The 22,119-nt window shown below is 33.2% G+C and overlaps 1 protein-coding gene across 1 annotated transcript; it reads left to right on the plus strand.

Moving 5' to 3' along the window:
- The first annotated feature begins 6,682 nt into the window (after positions 1-6,682).
- LOC107832266 (uncharacterized) lies at positions 6,683-7,945 on the plus strand. The gene has a single exon (XM_016660084.2). The coding sequence runs from the start codon at positions 6,892-6,894 to the stop codon at positions 7,657-7,659; it is 768 nt and encodes a 255-aa protein (XP_016515570.1). The 5' UTR covers positions 6,683-6,891; the 3' UTR covers positions 7,660-7,945.
- The last annotated feature ends 14,174 nt before the right edge of the window (positions 7,946-22,119 follow it).

Raw genomic sequence — 22,119 nt, forward strand, 5'->3', positions numbered from 1 at the left:
ATTAAGTATATCATAATTTGAGAGCTCTTTTGAACTTTTGTTACTTGTGCTTTGAGATTTATCTTTCAACCTTTACTAGTTCATAGTTCAAGGTAGTAAAATTACTTCTCTTTTATGATATCTTTGATTCCTTTGTGGTATTCTTAGAAGGCAATTAATACTAGTTATTAATTGTTGTCTCAAGTTACTCGTAAAGCGGTTAAGATCCGAATCTATTGTTTTGATTTGCTTTTTTAAGTAAAGGCGTTTGATTTCTTCCATAAATCAAGACGTTGTTACTTTGATCTTGTCAAGGCTATAGAACTTGCGTTCTTGGAATTCTTTCCTTGAATTTTTCCCATATCCTTTATTTTCATCTCTTTAATTCTAGTTGTTCAATTCCTTGTTGTTATTGTTTCCGCATTTACTTCTCAAATTCTTACTCTAATTTGGATTTCTGACCTAGTTGTTATCACTTAGGGCATGCTTTGTTTAAGTCTTTATAGTCTACGCACATTCTAAGTTTATTCCCCTTCTTGGGGACTACAACTACGTTTTCTAACTATTTGGGATATTTTACTTTCCTGATGGATCCTATTTTGAGAATTTTGGTTACCTCATCCTTGATGAATGCATGCTTTATCTCGGACTGTGGCCTTCTCTTTTGCTTCACCGGTCTGAACTTTGGGTCCAAACTCAATCGATGAGTGGTAATCTCCGGTGGGATCCCTGTCATGTCAAGGTGGGACCAAGCAAAATAATCCATATTTTTAATAAGGAATTTAATGAGTTTTTTCCTGAGCTCAGAGTTAACCCCGTGCCCAGGTATACCTTTCGATCGGATAGATGCTCAATCAATATGACTTGTTCTATCTCTTCGACCGTTGACTTTGTGGCATCGAAATCAGTAGGAACTACGAAGGTTCGGGGTATCGCATAATCATTATCCTTGAGAGTTTCCTAGGCCGGCGACTGTGGTTGCTATTTGACTTCCTACTTTTCCTTCGATTGTGGTCCCTTTGTTGATGTTAGTGTCGATATCGGTATCACCTCATCAATTGCAAACATCGTTTTGGCTACTGGCTGTTCACCGTACAATATTTTGATTCCTTCTGGTGTTGGGAATTTCAAGACTTGATGAAGTGTTGAAGGTACCGCCCTCATATTATGGATCCAAGGTCTCCCAAGCAGCGTGTTGTATCTCATATCACCTTCGATTACATGGAACTTTGTTTCCTGGATAGTTCCAGCCACGTTTACTAGCAACATGATTTCCCCTTTGGTGGTTTTACTTGCCATGTTGAAACCGTTGAGAACTCGAGATGCATGTACGATTTGATCCTGAAGGCTGAGTTGCTCTATGATCCTCGATCGAATAATATTCGACGAGCTACCTGGATCAACCAACACACGTTTAACTTGAATTTTATTCACAAGGATAGATATTACCAGTGCGTTGTTGGGAGGCTGTTCGATTCCTTCTGCATCCTCATCGTTGAAAGATAAGGTATCCTCTAGTAAGTAATCTGGAGTATGTTTCTCCCTTGTGATTGTCACTTTGGTGCGTTTGAATATCGGGCCTTAAGGAACATCGACCCCATCAACGATCATATAAATCACATGTTGTGGTTCTTCCTGTTTGCATCCTTGTCTTTAAAGTGATTTTTAGCTCGGTCACTCAAGAACTCTTGAAGGTAACCCTCGTTGAATAAACGAGCTACCTCATCCCTTAATTGTTTGCAGTCTTCGGTTCTGTGACCATGGGTTCCATGGTACTTGCACATTTGATTTGGATTCCTTTGAGCTGGATCGGTCTGTAGGGGTCTAGGCCACCTAGTATCCTTGATTAGTCTAATGGATGACACAATACCTGAAGCGTCGACGCTGAAGTTGTATTCCGATAACTATGGTGCTTTTTTAGGCTCGACATGTTTATCGAAGCCATTCTTACTCATGATCCCTCGGGAATTTTGGCCTCGATCATTCCTTCGATCATTTCGAAAGGGATAACGTCCCAGTCCGTTGTTTCTACGATCTACGCTATATGGTTGGTACCGATCTCTGTTCGATCGGGGCTCTTTGATCTTTGATGATTTATAAAAGTAAATCCCATGATGATTTACTTTTGATAATTACAAAAGTAAATCCCATGATTAGCCTAAACAACCACCCTTGATCTGATCTATTCGGGGATTTTCGCCGTGATCTTTGATGATTTATGGATATCTCGCATTTCCGTTATTGCACTTCGTTCGAAGTCTGTTGTATATGGTCTCGATCGATGTTGGCCTCGATCTCGACGAGCACCTCGATTTTCGAACCGATACCTTATCTTCGTGCTCTGACATGACCTATTATGGTACTAATCCTCGACGTGATTCTCCGGTCTTTGATTAAATGAAAAAATCGGACAAGTCCTATTTTAATCGTATACAAGTATCTTCTTTTCTGAGGAAGGGCAACCAGAGACTTGTTTTCTTAAGAAGGCAAACCAGATGGCTAATTAATTAGCTAAATTAATGTGGAAGTAGCATACTTTTCTTAAGATAATATGTATTTTCAATGTACTTCCTCCCTCTTTTTGTTTCGGATATCTATGTAAGAGACTTTAGGGCGAAGTACTCAAGATGTGCTCTCCAAAAACTAATTAATCTATATCTATATCTATCTATCTATATTATATTAAAAGCACGAATACCTTTAACGAAATATCGTTTGCCATTTTTGTCCCTTAAAAATAAATTTTATATTAGACAAAAGTGTCAATTTAAGTTTTCTCCCTAATATTTAGGAGTTTTAAATAAACTAAATTAATACATTAAATTCTTCCTTATTTGAAGTATGTACACAAAGTCCTAATATTAAATATCTTGCGTAAATCTTTCCTTAATTAATGATGTAACATAACAAATCTACTGCTAACAAAAAAGCAACGTTGGAAAAGTTTAAGTGAATTTTTTTTTTTTTGACATTTAAGACTCCTTTTTTTAACCACTAAGAACTCCTTTTAGGGTTAGGAGTCTTTTGGACTTCGTTAAAGAAATATAATGATTAATTTTAACAACATAACTAATTCAAAAGCAAGAAACTAATATTGCAGAGAATGCAATCTCAAATATTCGAGATACATATCAATCATGCAGATTTGTTTTTTAATAATTGAAAAAGACTATTGTTTCAAGCATATTATATCCATGAAATAATATGAATAGATAAAGATGAGAATGAAGCTAGACAGAAAAACTTAGAGCAAACACAGTTACAAATGGATACTCAAAAAAAAGGTAAACGAAAAAAATAACCACTAAATCAAAAATAAACACTGAAGTTTTTTCCCAAAAAAGCTCTTAAATTTTTAAAGACTATGTGTTTTTGTTGAAACTAAAAAGGAAGCATAATTCGACCAAAAAAAGGAAGCATAATCAATATTTTTTAATTTTAAGATTTTAAATTTCTATTTCATAACTCAAATATAATATTTTATTCATCAAGATAGGATACACATGCAAAGCATGAATGTTGATTTCAAATATTATACAAAACAATAATAAAGAGAAAATATTATTCGAATAGGGAAGGAGTGAAAAATTATTATAGTTTTTTATATTATTGTAAAAGTACTAAACCTAAATGCGAAAAAAATAAAATTATTTTTTTTTTAATATTGAGCCCTCAGTTTCTGTTTATATAAAACCTTTTAATTTTTTGAAATTCAAACTATATAAACTTTGACCAAAATTTTTAAATATTTTATAATCATATTGATATGAAAAGATTGCAACTTCATAGTATTTCTTGTACAGTTTTTGAATATCTAAGTTTTAACTTTAAAATAACGAATTAATCTAATTCAATTTAACTTTAAAGATTAGTCAAATAAACTCTTGAAAAATGAAAGATTCACATAAACTAGAAAGGAGGGAGTAATTAGCCAAATAATTAATTTATTTCTTTTTTTAAAATCATCTTATAAATAGAATTATTTTTTAAATCGAAAAACTCTTAAGGTACATAAATTTATTTTCACAAGAAGAGCATTGACGATTAAAAAAATAAAATATAGAGCAAAATTGATCATGTTATAATTTAACTTGTTATTTATTTTTTGTATTAGGTAACAAAATAACAAGGATGTTCATAAGATATTCACATATATCCTAAGAAATTATAATAACGCATATTTATTTATTAAACTAGCTAAATTGGATCAATATTTATATTAGGAGCTTAGATCTTTTTCGTTAATTTTTATTCAATAACTCAAATACATTATTTAATATAGTTATTTATATTTAAAAAATATATATACTCATGATATAGGTACACGCGCAAAGCGTGTACCCTATATATATACTCCCTCTGTTCCATTTTATGTGAACCTATTTTCTTTTTGGTCCGTTCCAAAAAGAATGACCCCTTTCTAAATTTGGTAACAATTTAGCTTAAATTTATAATTTTAACCTTAATGAAAAGCTTTTATAACCACACAAATACTCTGGGCCCCTTTCTGAATTGTTTAAGACCACAAATTCAAAGAGTCTTCATTTTTTCTTAAACTCCGTACCTAGTCAAACAGGTTCACATAAATTGGAACGAAGGGAGTATATATTAAGCCACAAAAAGAAAAGAAAAGGAAAATGTTACTGTTGTTGGTGGTATAAAAGTAAGTATTTCTTTCTATTATATACAAAGTTTACAAGCCACATAAGAACAAAAGTGAAAAAGATTAACTAAAATGACGTGTTTTATATCATATGGATTCAATGACAACCATACTAATTACAAGAATAAAAAGAAAACTACGTAAGTTGTAGTGTCAATGTTGCTTTAATGAAAAATTAGAATTTAAAATATACTAGTATTGAAAAATTGGAATCCTATAATAACACATAACAGGAATTGTCAATTTTTTAGCCTTATATTCGGTTTGGCAAAGATAGCCCCAAACAATTGACATTATATAGCCAATCTTAAAAAAAAACTACTCTTTTTTATATTCTCTCTCAAAAAAAAAACTTCACGCTTATTTTGGCTTCCCTCCCCCTTTCTCTCCTTGTATTTCTACTTCTATCTCTTCTCCTTTGCTCTCATAACTTAGCAAAAATTCTTGCAAATTATGCAAAAAAATAAATAAATAAGTGGGATGAAAATGTAAGGTTGATCTCACATCAGAGAAAATCAGAAGCAAAAACTAAGAGAGAAAAAATATATTTCAATTTTTTTTTCTTCTCTTTTTTTTTGTTGGATTGAATGAGTGGGTGTGATTGAAATTGGTTGAAAATACTTAAACGAGGCTATATACAAAATTTGAGCAAGATTAGCAAAAACTAAGAGAAAATATATATTTCAACTTTGTTTTTCTTCTCTCTTCCTTTGTTTGATTGGATTGAATTAGTGGGTGTGATTGAAATTGGTTGAAAATACCTAAACGAGGCTATATACAAAATTTGAGCAAGATTAGAAGTGATTTAAACTGGTTTCAGGTAAAAAAATCAGATCTAAACATCCAACTGCAACATGTGTATATCACATTGTATATCATGTACATCAGTGTATATCACACACAAGTTTTTAAGGACGTCTGTGTATATCACTTTGTATATCGTGTATACAACACAATTTTTTTTATGGACGCCCGCGTATATCGCATTCTATATCGTATATATAACATAAATTTTTCTAGATATACACATAATATACATGAGATATCACTGATGTACATAGAGATATACACGGGTTACAATAGGGGATATACATATGGAGTCGTCTTGAACTTAAATTTTCAATCTGAAATGTGTTATACAAAGAAGGAAAATAAAATTTTAATAATTGTTTTGATATACACATTATTATTATGTAATACACTGTGATATACAAATAATATAACTATTAATTATTGATCAAAAAAAGAAAATAAATTTTTGATATGGCATGTTTAAGCAAGTTCTAAAATATAAAAATAATAAATATAATTATGGGAATAAATAATATTTTGGTATACAAAGAAAATTAATTTTTAATATATACAAAGAAGAAAAATAAACTTATGATATCTATTTTGGTGTACACATGTCTGATGTGCTATACACTGTGATATACAAATAATACAATATTTTTATTGTGATATACATTGATATAAAGGCAGCAATAACTATATATATAATTTTATATTATTGATATACAAAGAATAATATTATTTATATACAAAGAATGAAAATAAAATTTTAATATACATGTTGATATAGACAAAGAAGAAGAAAAAAGTTGTGATAGAAGAAAAAAAGTTGTGATATATATATTATTATTGTGATATATATTTATTGGCTACTGATGCCAATATCTATAATTAAGGCTATTTTGAGTATGCAATTATACGAGTATGCCATAGGAAAATGGAAATGGTTAGGAAGAAATTCGAGATGAAGAAACCTAACTGCCACAGTTTCGGGGTCGTAATCTCAGCAGTTTTTTCTGTAACGCCCCTCTTGCATTTTTCAGGAAAAAGCCGTTACCCATTCTTTTAGTATCAGTTACCCATCCTCTTCCTACTTTTCACTTGATTGACTCTAATTTTTCTATTCAGAAAAAAAAAAATACGTTAGTTACGTTTCATTGCCAAACCATGCAGACAAACACAATAAACATTAAACAAACACTGAAACAAGAAAATAAAAATTTCATTTCGCAGTATTTTAGTAGTATTAGAAACAAACAAACTAACTAACAAAAAAGAAACCAACTAGAAGTGGTTTCGTCAATGCGAGCAGTTTACGTTTCATGCCAACAACTCCTCTTTCCTTACGGTTATTGTTACGCTGATCATGTTACATTTACATGTACATGTTCATCTTCCCTTCCTTCTTTTCTATTTCTAAACTCTCTTCCCTTTATACTATACACAGATAATATTCAATGGATGGTACTGGTGAAAAGATCAAAGGATCATGGAGTCCTGAAGAGGACGCCATGTTGACTAAGCTAGTGGACCAACATGGTCCACGAAATTGGTCCCTTATAAGCACCGGCATTCCCGGTAGATCCGGCAAGTCTTGCCGTCTGCGGTGGTGCAATCAGCTCAGCCCCGCCGTGCAACACCGTCCTTTTACCCCTTCCGAGGATGCTATTATCCTTCAGGCGCATGTTGTTCATGGTAATAGGTGGGCTACAATCGCGCGCCTCTTACCTGGAAGGACTGATAATGCCATAAAAAATCACTGGAACTCCACGCTCCGTCGTAAGCGACACGCGCCGGAGGCGGCGGCAGCGGCGACTATGCTTATGGCATTGGATGAGTCGAGGACTGGGTCATCGTCAGAGTCCAACTCAAAGAGGCAGTGTTCTCGTGCATCGCAGGAGCAGAGTAGTTGTGGGCTGGACACTGATGATTTGGGCCTTAATGGGCCGGAGACTTCATTGACGTTGTCGCTACCTGGGGGAGGATTGCTACATTCACTTTCTGTTGACGAAGAGAAGGTGAAGGATGAAGTTCCGCCACCGATCAACGGTGATCATAAAGTGAAGGAGGAAAAATGTACGGTGGAGATGGAAGAAACATGCTTGGTGACGATTATGCAGCGTATGATAGCACATGAGGTTCGTTGCTACATTGACAAATTACGGGCTCAGGGTGGGCTTAGAATTGGGCCTGGCTTTGAGTCTGATGTTCCAAAGCAACCTTAGAAATTATATCTCGTTAAACTTTGAATTTAATTAGGATAATTATGAACGTTTTAAACCTTCTTATCTTTGAAGGCCAAAATGGCACCTTGCATTGAATTTCTAAGTTAAGTGATTTTCTCTTTCGTATCGTTAACTTAAATAAATTAATTAGTATAGTTTCAAGTTGTGGATTTTCTTGCCCTTAGGATCTCATGATTCATAGAACCATTAGCAGGAAAAGACTGAAATTCGATTAAATTATGTGATTCTTGACGCGACTACTTTATAACAATGGCAATGGTCATTTGAAAACGGCACTTGGATTGTTTTGACTTATTTGGTATGCAATGGCTACAGTATTTGATTTATCATTACCCTATAAGATGGAATTATAAATGCACTTTTTAACAAAATCATTCTTTTTATTTTTTTTAAACTTTTTAGAATTAACAACAAAAATTCAAAAAATTATTTACACAATTCAGAATGAAAGAAAATAAAGGTTGTAAAATATATATTTCATGCACGTAATATAAAAATAATTATTTAAATAAAGGTATTTTTATAATATCCATTATATATTCTTGAAAATTATGCTCAATTATGGGTGTGTTTCGTACGAAAGGAAAATATTTTCCGGAAAATATTTTCTAATTTTTCCATGTTTGGTTGGCTTAAATGTTTTGGAAAACATTTTCCTTATAACTCATTTTCCTCCGATTGGAGAAAAATGTTTCCCTTATCAAGAGAATGGAAAATATTTTCCAAAACTCCTTCTCAACCTTTCCCACCCTCACCAACCCACTCACCCCCTCTCTCCAAAAAAAACTCTTTTTTTTTTTTCAAATTTCAGTTTTTCCGTTACCACCCACCCTACTACCCCTCCACCCCACCCCACCCCCACGCCCTCCCGCAAAACTTTTTTTTATACCTTATTTTCTTTTTTTGCAATTTTAAATTTCTGTTTTTTTATTTTTACTTTTTTTTATTTTCAATTTTTTTTGCACCACCCCCACCTGGCAATTTTTTTTTTACTTTTTTTTTTTTGTAATTTCAAATTTCTATTTTTTCATTTTTCCGCACCACCCACCAACACTCTGCCCCCACCCCCCGCCCCGCACAAAAAAAATCTTTTTTTAATTATTTTTTTTATAATTTTAAATTTTTATTATTTTCGTTTCTTCCTGCACCCCCTCCCCCTTCCCGGAAAAAAATATATTTTTTGAATATATTTTTCAATTTTAGTTTTTTTATTTATCGGTTTAAAGGTTCAAAATTTTACAAGTTTCGAAGTTTTGAGTTCGAATGTTTATGTGATTGGAAGTTTACGGGTTTAGAAATTATAAAGTTTACGGATTTGAAATTTCGTGGTTCTGAAAGTTTAGCAGTTTGAAAGTTTATGAAATTTGTGGGGTCGGAAGGTTGTTGGTTTGAAAGTTTATGACTTCATGTTTATTATGTCTAAATTATTTATGAATACTCTTGAGAAGTCATTTTCCTTAATTTGCGTACCAAACACCGGAAAATGAATAAGATTACTACTTGTTTTCCAAGAAGATATTTTCTTGGAAAATATTTTTCACGGAAAATATTTTCCGTTATACAAAACACACCCTATATTATTATGTTATGTCACCGGAAAGTAGAGGGACTATCTGTATAGGATAAAATATGCTATGTTAAGTCATGCATGGAATATATATAATATAATTGAGCATAATTTTCAAGACTATATAATGCATATTATAAAAATAACTTTATTTTTTATATTACGTGCATGGAATATATATTTTACAACCTTTATTTTTTTCATCTGAATTGTGTAAATAATTTTTTGAATTTTTGTTGTTAATACTAAAATTATTATTACTAACAAATTATTCTAATTAATATTTTTACTATGCTCATTATTTTGATATTCTAGCATTATATATGCTTAAATACTTTTTATTTTTAAATTTATAAATAATATTTATTTATTTATTTTATAGGTAAGTCCATAATGTAAATTAAAAAGGAAAAAATCATAATATTAAAAAGTTTAAAAAAAATAAAAAAAGATAAATGTTTATAATTTAGAGGGTAAAATAGGTATTTGGCAATCTAAAATTTGAAAAATTTAGTTGAGTGACCTTCTGAGTGCAATAGGCATAATTCAGTGATTTTGTTGTTACAAACAAAAGAAGAGTGACTTTAAGAGATAATTTAAAATAATTGAGTGATCATTTGAGTAATGGACTCATTAGTTAAATGGTCGTGGTGAATTGAGTATTCGATTCCATCTCTTTTTTTTTTCTTCTAAATTCTTTGAGTTGGAACCATCAACAGAGATGGTAGTATTTTGAAACAAAACAATTTAAAAAATGAGAGTTTTTCCTTTCGTTTCATGACTTTTAGTTCAGATCCCCTATTTTTTTCAAGAAAAGGGAGGGAGAAGGATAAGAATGTCCATCCAATTTGAGTAGTTCTGTAAAATAGACCTGAAAAGTAATAAGATAAGAAAAACGGCAAGCAATTGGTCATATTGCTATAACTTTTTTTCACCAAAATCATATAATTACGTTTTTCCACATAAAAAATATAAAACTTTCACTAACTCATAAAATTCATATTGATTAGAAACCACAACTTTCTAGTAGCATTTTCTTATTTTATATTTTTATTATTATTTATTTCCAGTGTAATTAATTAAAACACAATTAAAATAGAAAATACATATTTTTACCTCCCAAGAATAGTGTATATATATTAACGAATGCAATTAGTTTCCAGCTGCCAAAATTTTTTGCCCTTAAAATAGAAATTACCCAACCCGACCCAATTCACTATCCGTATACATAAAGTAAAATAATACCAAAAGTGAATCCTTCACAAAAAAAAATTAGTTATAGTTATGACCATTTGTGGAAGGCCATAATTATATGACCAGTGATTGAATTTGCTCTTTATTTGACAGTTTAAATATACTTATGATTCACGTGATAACAAATGATGTTACAGAACACTAATAAATAATGTCCTTTCTGCAAGTCGAAAGGACCATATTCGAGCGATCGATGTCGCCACCTAAAAGGCAAGCAATTAGCCAACCCGACACTACCTGCATCAGCACTAAACCACTGTCCTAAAACCGGCCTACCCAAAAACGATCAAAGGATAGAAAGACAAAAATAATTTAAAATTATATAAAGGGTTACTACAAACTGCAGCTCCTTAATGTATCGGTCAAAATCTGACCGCTATGGTCGATCCAACCGAGATCCCGTCCAAGCGGCAAGCAGTGGCTGTTGCGTTTTATTAAGGGGTGTGAATGGTAAATGGAAGATGCACCTTTTGGATTGCACCACTCCATCTCACTCTTCCTTTGTCTGTAAATTTAGAGGTTTGGCCTCATTATTGAGAAAAGTGGAAAATCTGAAAACTTCGCCCCTCTTTTTATATTGTTGCATTATTTTCCAAATAAATATAAGTGTCAAGTGTGATTTGCTCCGTTTGTTGAGTTCGCTGAAGTTCTGTGATTTGAAGTGCCGCTATCACAGAATAGTTATTCCGTTCTATCCTGGAAAGAATTAATCCGTATACCTTGGGCAACAGTGAGGGATTAAATTCTTTAAGGACACATTGTGTATTCAGTGGGCTCGAAATTATATTTGTATTTCTTGTTCTAAATTCTACTTTTCTGATTTTCTGATTTTGAACACCGTAGTACCAACAACCTTAAGGAATTTAATGATATATTAGATGATTGAGGGAGAGAAAGACAGAGTTTGGAGTCCTCAGATACTCTACTGGACGTGCAAAGTTGTCTGTATCGATATTTGCTTTTGTCTAAGCCTTTATATTGCAACTATATAATGTATGAATTACGAGGAAACTTCTGAAATCTTCTCCAAAATATTCCAGTAACTAGTAAAATTAGTTTATTACGGAAAGGTTGCAATTGGTTAGTGGCACTTTTTGGAGATACAGGGATGAAATATGCAAGTTAACTGTGGCATCAAAAAAAAATTTGGACTCACATGCATGTGTGATGGGTTGTTTGTCTGGTTTGAAGAATGCATTTTGCATTACAGGATACAGACGCCACTAAATAATTTGCGTTTCTGGTGGCTGCTAAAATAGACATATTCCGGGTTTTGTGTTCTCTCTTTTTTAACAAGCATGCTCTTAGCAAATGTTTTATGGCTTTCTAACAAGGTTTTGCGTTTGCTGCCTAGTGGTCACTCCACTCTTATCCAATGGTATAATATAATATCTCTTGAAGCCATTTCATAAAAGAGAAGAGTTGGATAATAATTGGCAGAATCACAAAGAATGACGGTGCAATACCTTCATTAACTAATTCATTTGTCCCATTTGACAAGATGTTATTCCACGTCATTCTTGGAATAAGTCATATTATCGAGGAAAAGAAATCAAACACCGGATAAGATACTTCAAAGGAATTTGTGATAACATACTTTTAGACCCAACAATTGCAGAAGCCGCAAGCGGCGTTTGACAATGAAGAATCTTGCATCTTATCTTTGCTGGAAAATTGAAACGGCTTGATGGCAGTAAAAATCGGGTTATGATTTCTTTACTAGACTAATTTTTAACTAACTTTCTACTCTTTGTGATTTATGAAATTCAGTTTCTATAAATGTTAGAGTAGATGTTCATTATGTGGTGATCTCAAATATATATTGTGTCTTGCATGCAAATTAATTAAAAATAACTAAGGTTATATTAGTCATATCTTTTAATATATAACTTTGGTAGCATGTTTGAAATTATGTGAAAAAATTATTTCAAGTTGTAAGATATGAATTAGGCTTACATTGATACTTGAAAGTATTTTTGCGATCATGAATATAATATATGTAAATATGAATATATGTGTGTTTGATTAGAGAAAGAGATCACACTATTTAAAGTGTTATAATGGTGTAGTTGGAAAACCATTTGGAAAGAGAATTAAGATTCTTGTGATTTTCTACCCACATTATGAAGAATAAAATCTTCGTAATTTTCTACTCCTGCTTCGAGATCAAAATCTGCGTGATTTTGTACTCGTTCGTTGAGATTAAAGTCTTTGTGACTTTCTATTCATTTGTCGGAAATTAAAGTCTAAGTGACTTTATACTCGTTTTGGATATTAAAATCTTAGTGATTTTCTACTCCAATTTATTATTCGGTTTGAAGATTAAAAACTTCACCATTTATTAAATTTGATTGTGTCACATATTATTCGATTTGCAGATGAAAAACTTCACCGTTTATTAGATCTAGCTGTATCAGATGTTACTCGGTTTGAAGATTAAAAACTTCACCGTTTATTAATTCTGAATGTGTCAGATTGGTTTAAAGATTAAAAGCTTCACCATTTATTAATTATGACTCTGTCATGACACAAACAACAGTTCTTGTGGTTGGCTCAACAATGTAATTGGGGCGTCGAATATGAATATCCTTGTGAAGAAATATGTTTGGAATATGAAATTATTTACCAAACGATCGTCCCTTAGTCACCGCAATCTAATAAAATTGCGGAAAGAAAGAGTAGAACATTAAAGGAGATGATGAATGTCTTGTTGATAAGTTCTAGTTTACCCCAGAACTTGTGGGGGGAAAGTTATTCTTACAACTAACTGAATACTCAGTCGAGTTTCCCATAGAAAGACGCAATCCATTCCATATGAAAAATGAAATGGAAGGAAGCCCAACTTAAATATTTTAAAGTGTGGAGGTTGTTTCGCTAAAGTGTGAGTTCCTAAACCCAAAAGGGTAAAGATTGGACCGAAAACCATTGATCGCGTTTTCATAAGATATGCAACAAATAGTAAGACATATCGTCTTCTGATTAATAAATCAGAAAATCTCGACATTCATATTCATACTGTAATCGAATCAGATAATGCTGAATTCTCTGAGAATATTTAACCGTATAAAAGGAATGTGAGTCGTCTAGTGAAATATCTAAGCGAACTCGGGAAGAAGCAAAGGAAAGTACGTTGAATTAGAAAGATTCAAGACGTAGTAAACGTCAAAGGATAACTACTTCCTTTGTACAAGATTTTCTGACATTCTTGTTAGAAAGTGAGCCTCAAACATTTAAAGAAGCAATGTTAGAAAGAGGTAGTCAATAGTGACATAGAATCCATATTAAGTAATCATACTTGGAAATTTGTTGATCTTCCTCCAGGAAATAAACCTTTGCGTTCTATGTGGATTTTCATAAAGGAAATGAAAGCTGATGGTACTATTGACAAATATAAGGTAAGATTAGTTGTCAAATGATTTAGACAACGAGAAGATCTTGATTGTTTTGATACATACTCGCCGGTAACGAGGATTACATCTACTCGGGTGTTAATAGCGTTAGCCGCGGTGTATGGCCTTGAAATCCATCAGATGAACTTAAAGACAACCTTCTTAAATGGAGATTTGGAGGAAGAAATTTATATGGAACAACCTAAAGGGTTCGTGGTTCTTGGAAAGGAAAAGAAGGTGTGTCGACTTGTTAAGTCACTTCACAAGCACCCAAACAATAACATGCGAGATTTGACCGAATAATATTGTCAAATGGTTTCAAAAATTAATGAGTGTAAACAAATGTGTTTACGTTAAGAATACTTCAAATCATATAGTCATTATTTGATTATATATAGATGATATGTTGATGAAATATTTAAAATGTGGGGGCTTTTAGCTTATGTATGACAAAAGCCAATGTTAGACGTAATGTCTAAATGATATAATTTTTGAACCCATTGATATGGTAGTTGATAAATTAATCAGTTGTTTAGTCTTAATGAAGAATAGTTGATGAAACTACTAATTCGGAAGTTGGTTACGTGCCTTTTTCGAAAGATCATTTTCTTTATTGAAAATTTATATTGTTTAGATCTTTTATGAAATGATATCACTTTGAAGGTTGTGACTTTTTATAGAAAGACACGTCTGTACGTTTTTGTATGGACATGACCGTTCATGAACGAATGTATTAATATGTTGGTCTATAATGAGGTGAACCAACCGATGAACATGATCAAAATCCATTGCAAGTTGGATTTGTTTCATGAATGGAGGCACTATAATTTGCATATCATATAGGCGTATGAATAAATAACATACAAATGCTTGAAAATGACGGAGTGATTGATAAATGTGTTATTTATTAAAAGGTTTTGGCCACAACTGATGTCAATCATTCCAGCTATTGTTATAATATATTATTGCTACATTAAGTATAGTCAATAATCTGATATGCAATAGAATATCGAGACGTATTAGTCTACGACATAAAGAAGTTTGCATTGAACTGTCAGGACAATAAAATGAGTTTTGGAATATTTAAAATATATCCATGATTATGCTTTGCACTATAATAAATATCCCGCGATAATGGAGGGGTACAGCGATGCAAATTAGATTACCGGTTCAACCAAATCTAAACAGTCAGTGAAGGAGCAATGTCTTGGAAATCGTCCAAACAAATGTACATTTACCGCTCTACCGTGGAGGCTGAGTTTATAGCCTTAGACAAGGCCGGTGAAGAAGTTGAATGGCTCCGGAATTTCTTGGAAGATATTCCATTTTGGCCTAAACCATTGGCACCTATATGTATACATTATGATAGTTAAGCGGCAATAGGAAGGGCATGGAACATTATGTATAACGGAAAATCTCGTCACATTCGACGGAGACACAATACCGTTAGACAACTACTCTCTAGTGGTGTTATCATGATTGACTACGTAAAGTCAAGAGATAACGTGTCAGATCCACTTATAAAAGGCCTATCTAGAGAGGCAGTTGAAAGATCATCGAAGGGAATGGGGCTAAGGCCTAGGACAAGTCATCATGGTGGTAACTCTACCTAGCAGACTGGAGATCCCAAGAGCTAGGTTCAAAGAGATCAAACAAAGTTATGAATGACAGTTCAACATTGTCAAATAACTCAACTCATTCTCGTGATGAAGACAATGTTCAAAAATCAAGGTAAAGCATTAAGGTTTTTTTTTATGAGTCAATAAAGCTTAAAGCTTTTTAATGATTTGCTAAGTCTGGCAGGATATGACCAGATAGTGTGTCTATAGGATTACACATTTAGAAATCACCTATGTGAGTGTGAAGTGTAAGACGCTTTAAGGGGAATGAAAGTAAAGGCCCATTCTCTAAGTACTCATAAAATCAGGCGGTGTTCATGACTGAAACGAACACAACCGTGAGAACCAAAGACGGTTAAAGATTGATTGTGTGAATTATGGTTGTCTAGGTATACACCAAAGCTCGATGGTTCAAAGATATCAAATCTACCGATTGACCGAGTATATCCGACATAAGTTCACTACGGAAAGTTCAAAGGGAAACCTACTTATCCAGATGCGATTAATCCTTTATTGCGAATCACACTGTATTTTCATGCATGTTTTTTACACATATGCTCATTCCCCATTCATGTGGGGGATTGTTGCGTTTTTATTAAGGGGTGTGAATGAAAAATAGAAGAGGCACCTTTTGGATTTCACCTCTCCATCTCACCTTTCCTTTGTCTATAAATTAGAGGCTTGGCCTCATTATTGAGAAAAATGGAAAATCTAAAAACTTCGCCCCTCTTTTTATATTGTTGCATTATTTTCCAAATAAATATAAGTGTCAAGTATGATTTGCTCCATTTGTTGAGTTCGTTGAAGTTCTATGATTTGAAGTGTCGCTATCACAGAATAGTTATTATGTTCTATCCTGGGAGGAATTAATCCGTATACCTTGGGCAACAGTGAGGAGATTAAATTCCTTAAGGACACATTGTGTATTCAGTAGGCTCGGAATTATATTTGCATTTTTTGTTCTAAGTTCTATTTTTCTGATTTTCTGATTTTGAACACAGTAATACCAACAAAATGTTATTTACCAATTCTGGGTGGTCAGTTGACCACCCTTCGTCAAAAAATTATACTGTATATATAAGTAAAATATTAGATTTTAATGGTATATAACATATATTGAACACCCTTTATCTGGAATTTTTTACTTATTTCAAGTTTGAACACCCTAAATGAAATTTCTGGCTTCGCCACTGGCGGCGAGGCAGTAGAAGACGACATGGTTCATTCCAAATCCCGTACTCACAATACCCGCCAAGTACAAAAAAACAACGCTCAGGGGACGACGAATGCGGACGTAGTATAAAAGTGTATCGAACCAAGCACATAGCAAAAATGCCATGACTATATATATGAGGGAAAACCTTCTGGGAAAGGGGGGCTTCTTCTCTTTCTCTTTCCTCTCCTCTCCTCTGTAACCTTCATTGTAGAAGGAAGAACAAAGCAATCTCCAAGAGAATATGTAAAATGGGTTTTTTCCACGGATTAATGGGAGGCAAAATGAAAAGCATCAATAAGATTGATTACCTCTATCTCATCTTATACATTATTTTCTAATTAGTTTACAGATCTGGAGTTTACTATAAGATTTACCCCTTCATCTTCTTTAATTGATTTAATAAAAAAAAATTCAATATCTTTTGGGTCAAACACTTAACTCATAGATCCTAAGTCCTAACAAAACTTATCCTATCACCGAATATATACTCATACCGAAACATAGCAAAAAGAATAATACTGTATATAGTTATAAGAGAAACACATAATAATTAGAGCAGCAAAGATTAAATAAAGCTTTTGATAATAGTCAAATGTGAGAAAAAAGGGCAGCTAATGATAAGAAGGAGTATAAAGCTGAAACTAGATTCTTTTCATTTTGTTGACCAAGTTCTTCTGCTACTTCAAATTTGAATACGAAAGGGTGTTCTTCAGGTTTAATATTGTATTTGTTTATGTGATTCTGAAGTATTGTGGCGCTATACTATAAAATCTGATACGCCCAGGTATAGCGTCATAATACCTGGCGCTATACATACATCATTAATGTATAGCGCCAGGTATAGTGGCGCTATACATACATATTTTATATCCCCTCCGTCTTCTTCGTCGATTCATCTTCCATTATTTTAACTCTCCTCTCTTCTTGGTCCCCCACCCCATACCCGTTTCTGCCCTTATTTTTTAAAAAAATTTTTTTGGGTCCCCCCGACACATAAAACTCGAAGAACGTAGGTCCCATATTTGAGTAGAGCTTCGTGTTATTGTTGATTCACACTTTCGGAGTCAAAATTTCAATCTTTTTGCTTTCCGAAAATTCTAAATCGAGGTATTTCAATTTATTTTAAGTTGAAACATTTATAATAATGCATATTATTTGATTTGTATGTGTTCTATTTTGGTTTGTATTTTTTTTCGAAACTAGCATGTTAAATTTATCCGGATTTAATATTAGTGTTTTCTAAAAAAATATAAATTAGTAAAATAAATTTGTCTGTTAATATCCTGATTTATATATATGTGTTTTCATGCCGTTTTGTATTTTATTTGCAATTAAATTTATTTGTTGTTTATGGTTAATTTAGATTATTTTTTAGCGTAGTAAAATCTAGACCTTTTTAGCGTAGTAAAACGTAGACCCTTATAGCGTAGTAAAATTTAGAGCCTTGTAGCGTAGTAATGTGTAGTATTTTAGCTTAGAATTCCTTTTGTTTAAGTATCTTATACTGGTTGTTGAAAATGCAAACTTTGTACAATTAAGTTAATAATTGTATAAAAATCCATATATATATATAATTATTAATGATAGTTTGGTGTCACTGGTCCTCAAAATATCGAGTCCTGAACCCATCCATATATATATATATATAATTTGTACAATTAAGTTATTAAAAAATATGAATTTAAATTATAATAAAAATACATAATTATTAATGATAGTTTGGTGTCACTGGTCCTCAAAATATCGAGCCCTGAACCCATATATATATATAATTTGTACAATTAAGTTATTAAAAAATATGAATTTACAGTTGACGACATGGACGCGACTATACATCCCGGCCCTCGGACGTTGGATCTATTAGCCCTACAGCCCAGCATAGATCCGAGTATATATGGGACGGACAGTTGCTTACGCAGACTTTCCGGGCTAGGAGAGTGGATCTATTGTGGGAGTTTTTGAGTCCTCCCCGCGTTCTACATCCCCGCGTGGTCCATTACCTGGAGGAGATGTGATTATATAGGATTATATAGGTCCATTACCCGCGTGGAATTTATTATAATTTAAATTCATATTTTTTAATAACTTAATTGTAAAAATTATATATATATGGATTTTTATACAATTATTAACTTAATTGTACAAAGTTGCATTTTTAACAACCAGTATAAGATACTTAAACAAAAGGAATTCTAAGCTAAAATACTACACATTATTACGCTACAAGGCTCTAAATTTTACTACGCTACAAGGGTCTGCGTTTTACTACGCTAAAAAGGTCTAGATTTTACTACGCTAAAAATAATCTAAACTAACCATAAACAACAAATAAATTTAATTGCAAATAAAATACAAAACGGCATGAAAACACATATATATAAATCAGGATATTAACAGACAAATTTATTTTACAAATTTATATTTTTTAGAAAATACTAATATTAAATCCGGATAAATTTAACATGCTACTTTCGAAAAAAAAACCGAAATAGAACACATACAAATCAAATAATATGCATTATTATAAATGTTTCAACTTAAAATAAATCGAAATAACTCGATTTAGAATTTTCGGAAAGCAAAAAAATTAAAATTTTGACTCCGGAAGTGTGAATCAACAATAACATGAAGTTCTACTCGAATGTGGGACCTACGTTCTTCGAGTTTTATGTGTCGGGGGGACCCAATTTTTTTTTTTTTAAAATAAGGACAGAAACGGGTATGGGGTGGGGGACCAAGAAGAGAGGGGAGTTAAAATAATGGAGGATGAATCGACGAAGAAGACGGAGGGGATATAAAATATGTATGTATAGCGCCATTATACCTGACGCTATACATTAATGATGTATGTATAGCGCCAGGTATTGTGGCGCTATAACTGGGCGTGTCAGATTTTACAGTATAGCGCCACAATACCTGGCGCTATACATTAACGGTGTCGTTACTGTTACTGTATAGCGCCAGGTATTATGGCGCTATATATAAAAATGTAATTTTTTTGACCACCTATTTGTGTACTTTGAGTCCAAAAGAACCACATTTTAATTCCGGACTCATAAATTCGTGAAGCTATGCAATATCTTTGGTAGGTAGGACTACTAATAGCTAGGTTCATCTGGTTATTTTAAGATTTTTTTTTAATTATTCTATTATATATTATCAAAATTAGTCTTTTCAAAATTGTCTCAATCGTCTCGATTTCTTGTTGGTATTAATATTGTTTGGTTATCTTTCAATGTTCTTTTTTAAACGTCACGTAATATTCGTCGGTCATTAATTACTATGCAGAATAATAAGAATTTTTAATATAACACATAAAATATAAAAATTTTTATCCCAAAAATGATTTGTACGTGATTTGAAGGATATGTGATTAAGAACAATATATAAATGAGTTAAAGATAAAATAAATGATCAAACCAATCGCAATGTAGCGACCAAGCCTGATCTTAGATTGAACAGTGGAATTCGTCCTCGATTAGGCGCCTGGTACAAGCTCGGTCGCTAGTGAAGAAAAGAACAAATGAGTAATGCTTTTAACAATAACTAGAAGACAAAAGTAATCTTTTATTGCTTTGATTTGTGTGTCACAATGTGTCAAAATAAAAAAATAAAAAATCTTCCCCTTTATATAGTAGGGGAATTTCAGTCCTACTACAAGTCTAAATAAGGTTAAAATCTTCTTTTTTCAGTAAATGTTGATCTACAGTTAATACTGAATGAGATTCGTGCCGTAATATCTGGTTGAGGGCGAATATTACGGCCCCAACTCGTCATGCATAACCGTTCACCGCGTCCCCCAAGGTTCAGAAGTTAAACTTGGTCTGGGTCCGTCATTTCACCGTGTCCGATCTCAGATACATCGTTCATTCCTCCCGAATTTCGATACGAAGGGCTCCTGGGCCTCGATTATAATCATGTCGAGTTGTGCTTCCCCTTTGTTCCCTTATCGGGGAATTGGGGAAAACTTAGCTCCCGATTTTACCCGTATACATATAGTCCCCTCATTTTTCGGAGAGTATATTTATCGAAACGACGAGAAGCGTAAATTAACCCCGGTTCCTTCTTCCGTACGCTACAACCGATTTGACAGGTCAGCAAAGTGTCCCATCGGTCGCGTCGTTCTGACTTCAAATACGTGTCAGTCGCCAATTGACCGTCCTCAAATGCGAAACGTTACGCATTGATTACTCTTCTTCTATAAAAGCTCCGACCCCTTTTTCACTTTTTTACTTTCCGATTCCTGAGCTCCTTGATATACCCTCGAATTCTTCGCTTAACCCCTTCAAATTTTCGTACATTGTTTTCCAGATCTTCATATCTTTATCTTCATATTCCTTCTTTAAATCTTCAAGTCAAACCTTCATACCTTCATCCTTATCTTCAGATCTTCATCCTCATCTTCAAACCTTCATCCTTACCTTCAAACCTTCATATTTTCTATAATCTAATGGAAAAAACTTCCAAATCTGTGCCTCAACAGACCGTCCCTTCAACTTCCAACCTGGCCATGAATGCCGAGGTGACCGTTCGTGAGGTTTTTCCGGAGCCTCTTCATGAGTGGTGATTTTACCACTCAATCTAGTCTCTTTTCCTTAGCTTTTATGTCCTTTAACTATAATATGAGGTCATTTATGGTGTGTATTGTTAGATTTTCAGGAAAATTATTCCAGGAAGTGATTTGATTTCAATTGGAGTGGAATTGAGAAAAAAAGGTGGAAACATGCAAAAACTCCCCAGTGATTCCGCATCTGCGGAAGGATGGTCGCAGAAGCGATCCCGCTTCTGCGGAAATGGCTGAGCATGCAAGAAACCGCATCTGCGGTTATAATGTCGCTTCTGTGGTGGCGCTTCTGCGCCTTTTGCACCGCATCTGCGATTACAAAGTTGTAGAGGGCTCCCGCATCTGCGAGTGGATTTCCGCTTCTGCGGTAGCGCATCTGTGTTTTTGGGGTCCGCATCTGCGGTACCAAGCATATCTCTATACGCCGCTTCTACGATAAGGAATCCGCATCTGCGGAACTGCATTTGCGTGAATTGTTCCGTAGATGCGGTGGACAGGCATCAGATCTGGGCAGATTAATCAATTCACATTTTCTCAACCCCAAACCATTTTTATACTCGTCCAAGCAGATATCTTAGCGATTTTTGGCATATTTTCAGTTCTTTGGGCTTGAGAGAACAAGGTTGGAAGCTAGGGCTTTGCACACACACTTTGGTTTTGAAAATTTGATGCTTGTGGTTAAGACTTTCTTACCCATTTATGTTGCTTTCTTCATTTCCTTGCTTTGTATTATATATCTAAGTGTGTAGTATTTTATCCAACACTTGAATCTTGTTTATGAAAATATTCTTGTTTAAAGTGTGGATTAAATACCTTGTTGTGCTTATGTA

The sequence above is a fragment of the Nicotiana tabacum genome, chromosome 6, assembly GCF_000715075.1.
Source record: "Nicotiana tabacum cultivar K326 chromosome 6, ASM71507v2, whole genome shotgun sequence".
NCBI lineage: Eukaryota > Viridiplantae > Streptophyta > Magnoliopsida > Solanales > Solanaceae > Nicotiana > Nicotiana tabacum.

What these genes read in the sequence shown, in the direction of transcription:
- LOC107832266 (XM_016660084.2), top strand. Translation starts at nt 6,892, where the DNA reads ATGGATGGTACTGGTGAAAAGATCAAAGGATCATGGAGTCCTGAAGAG.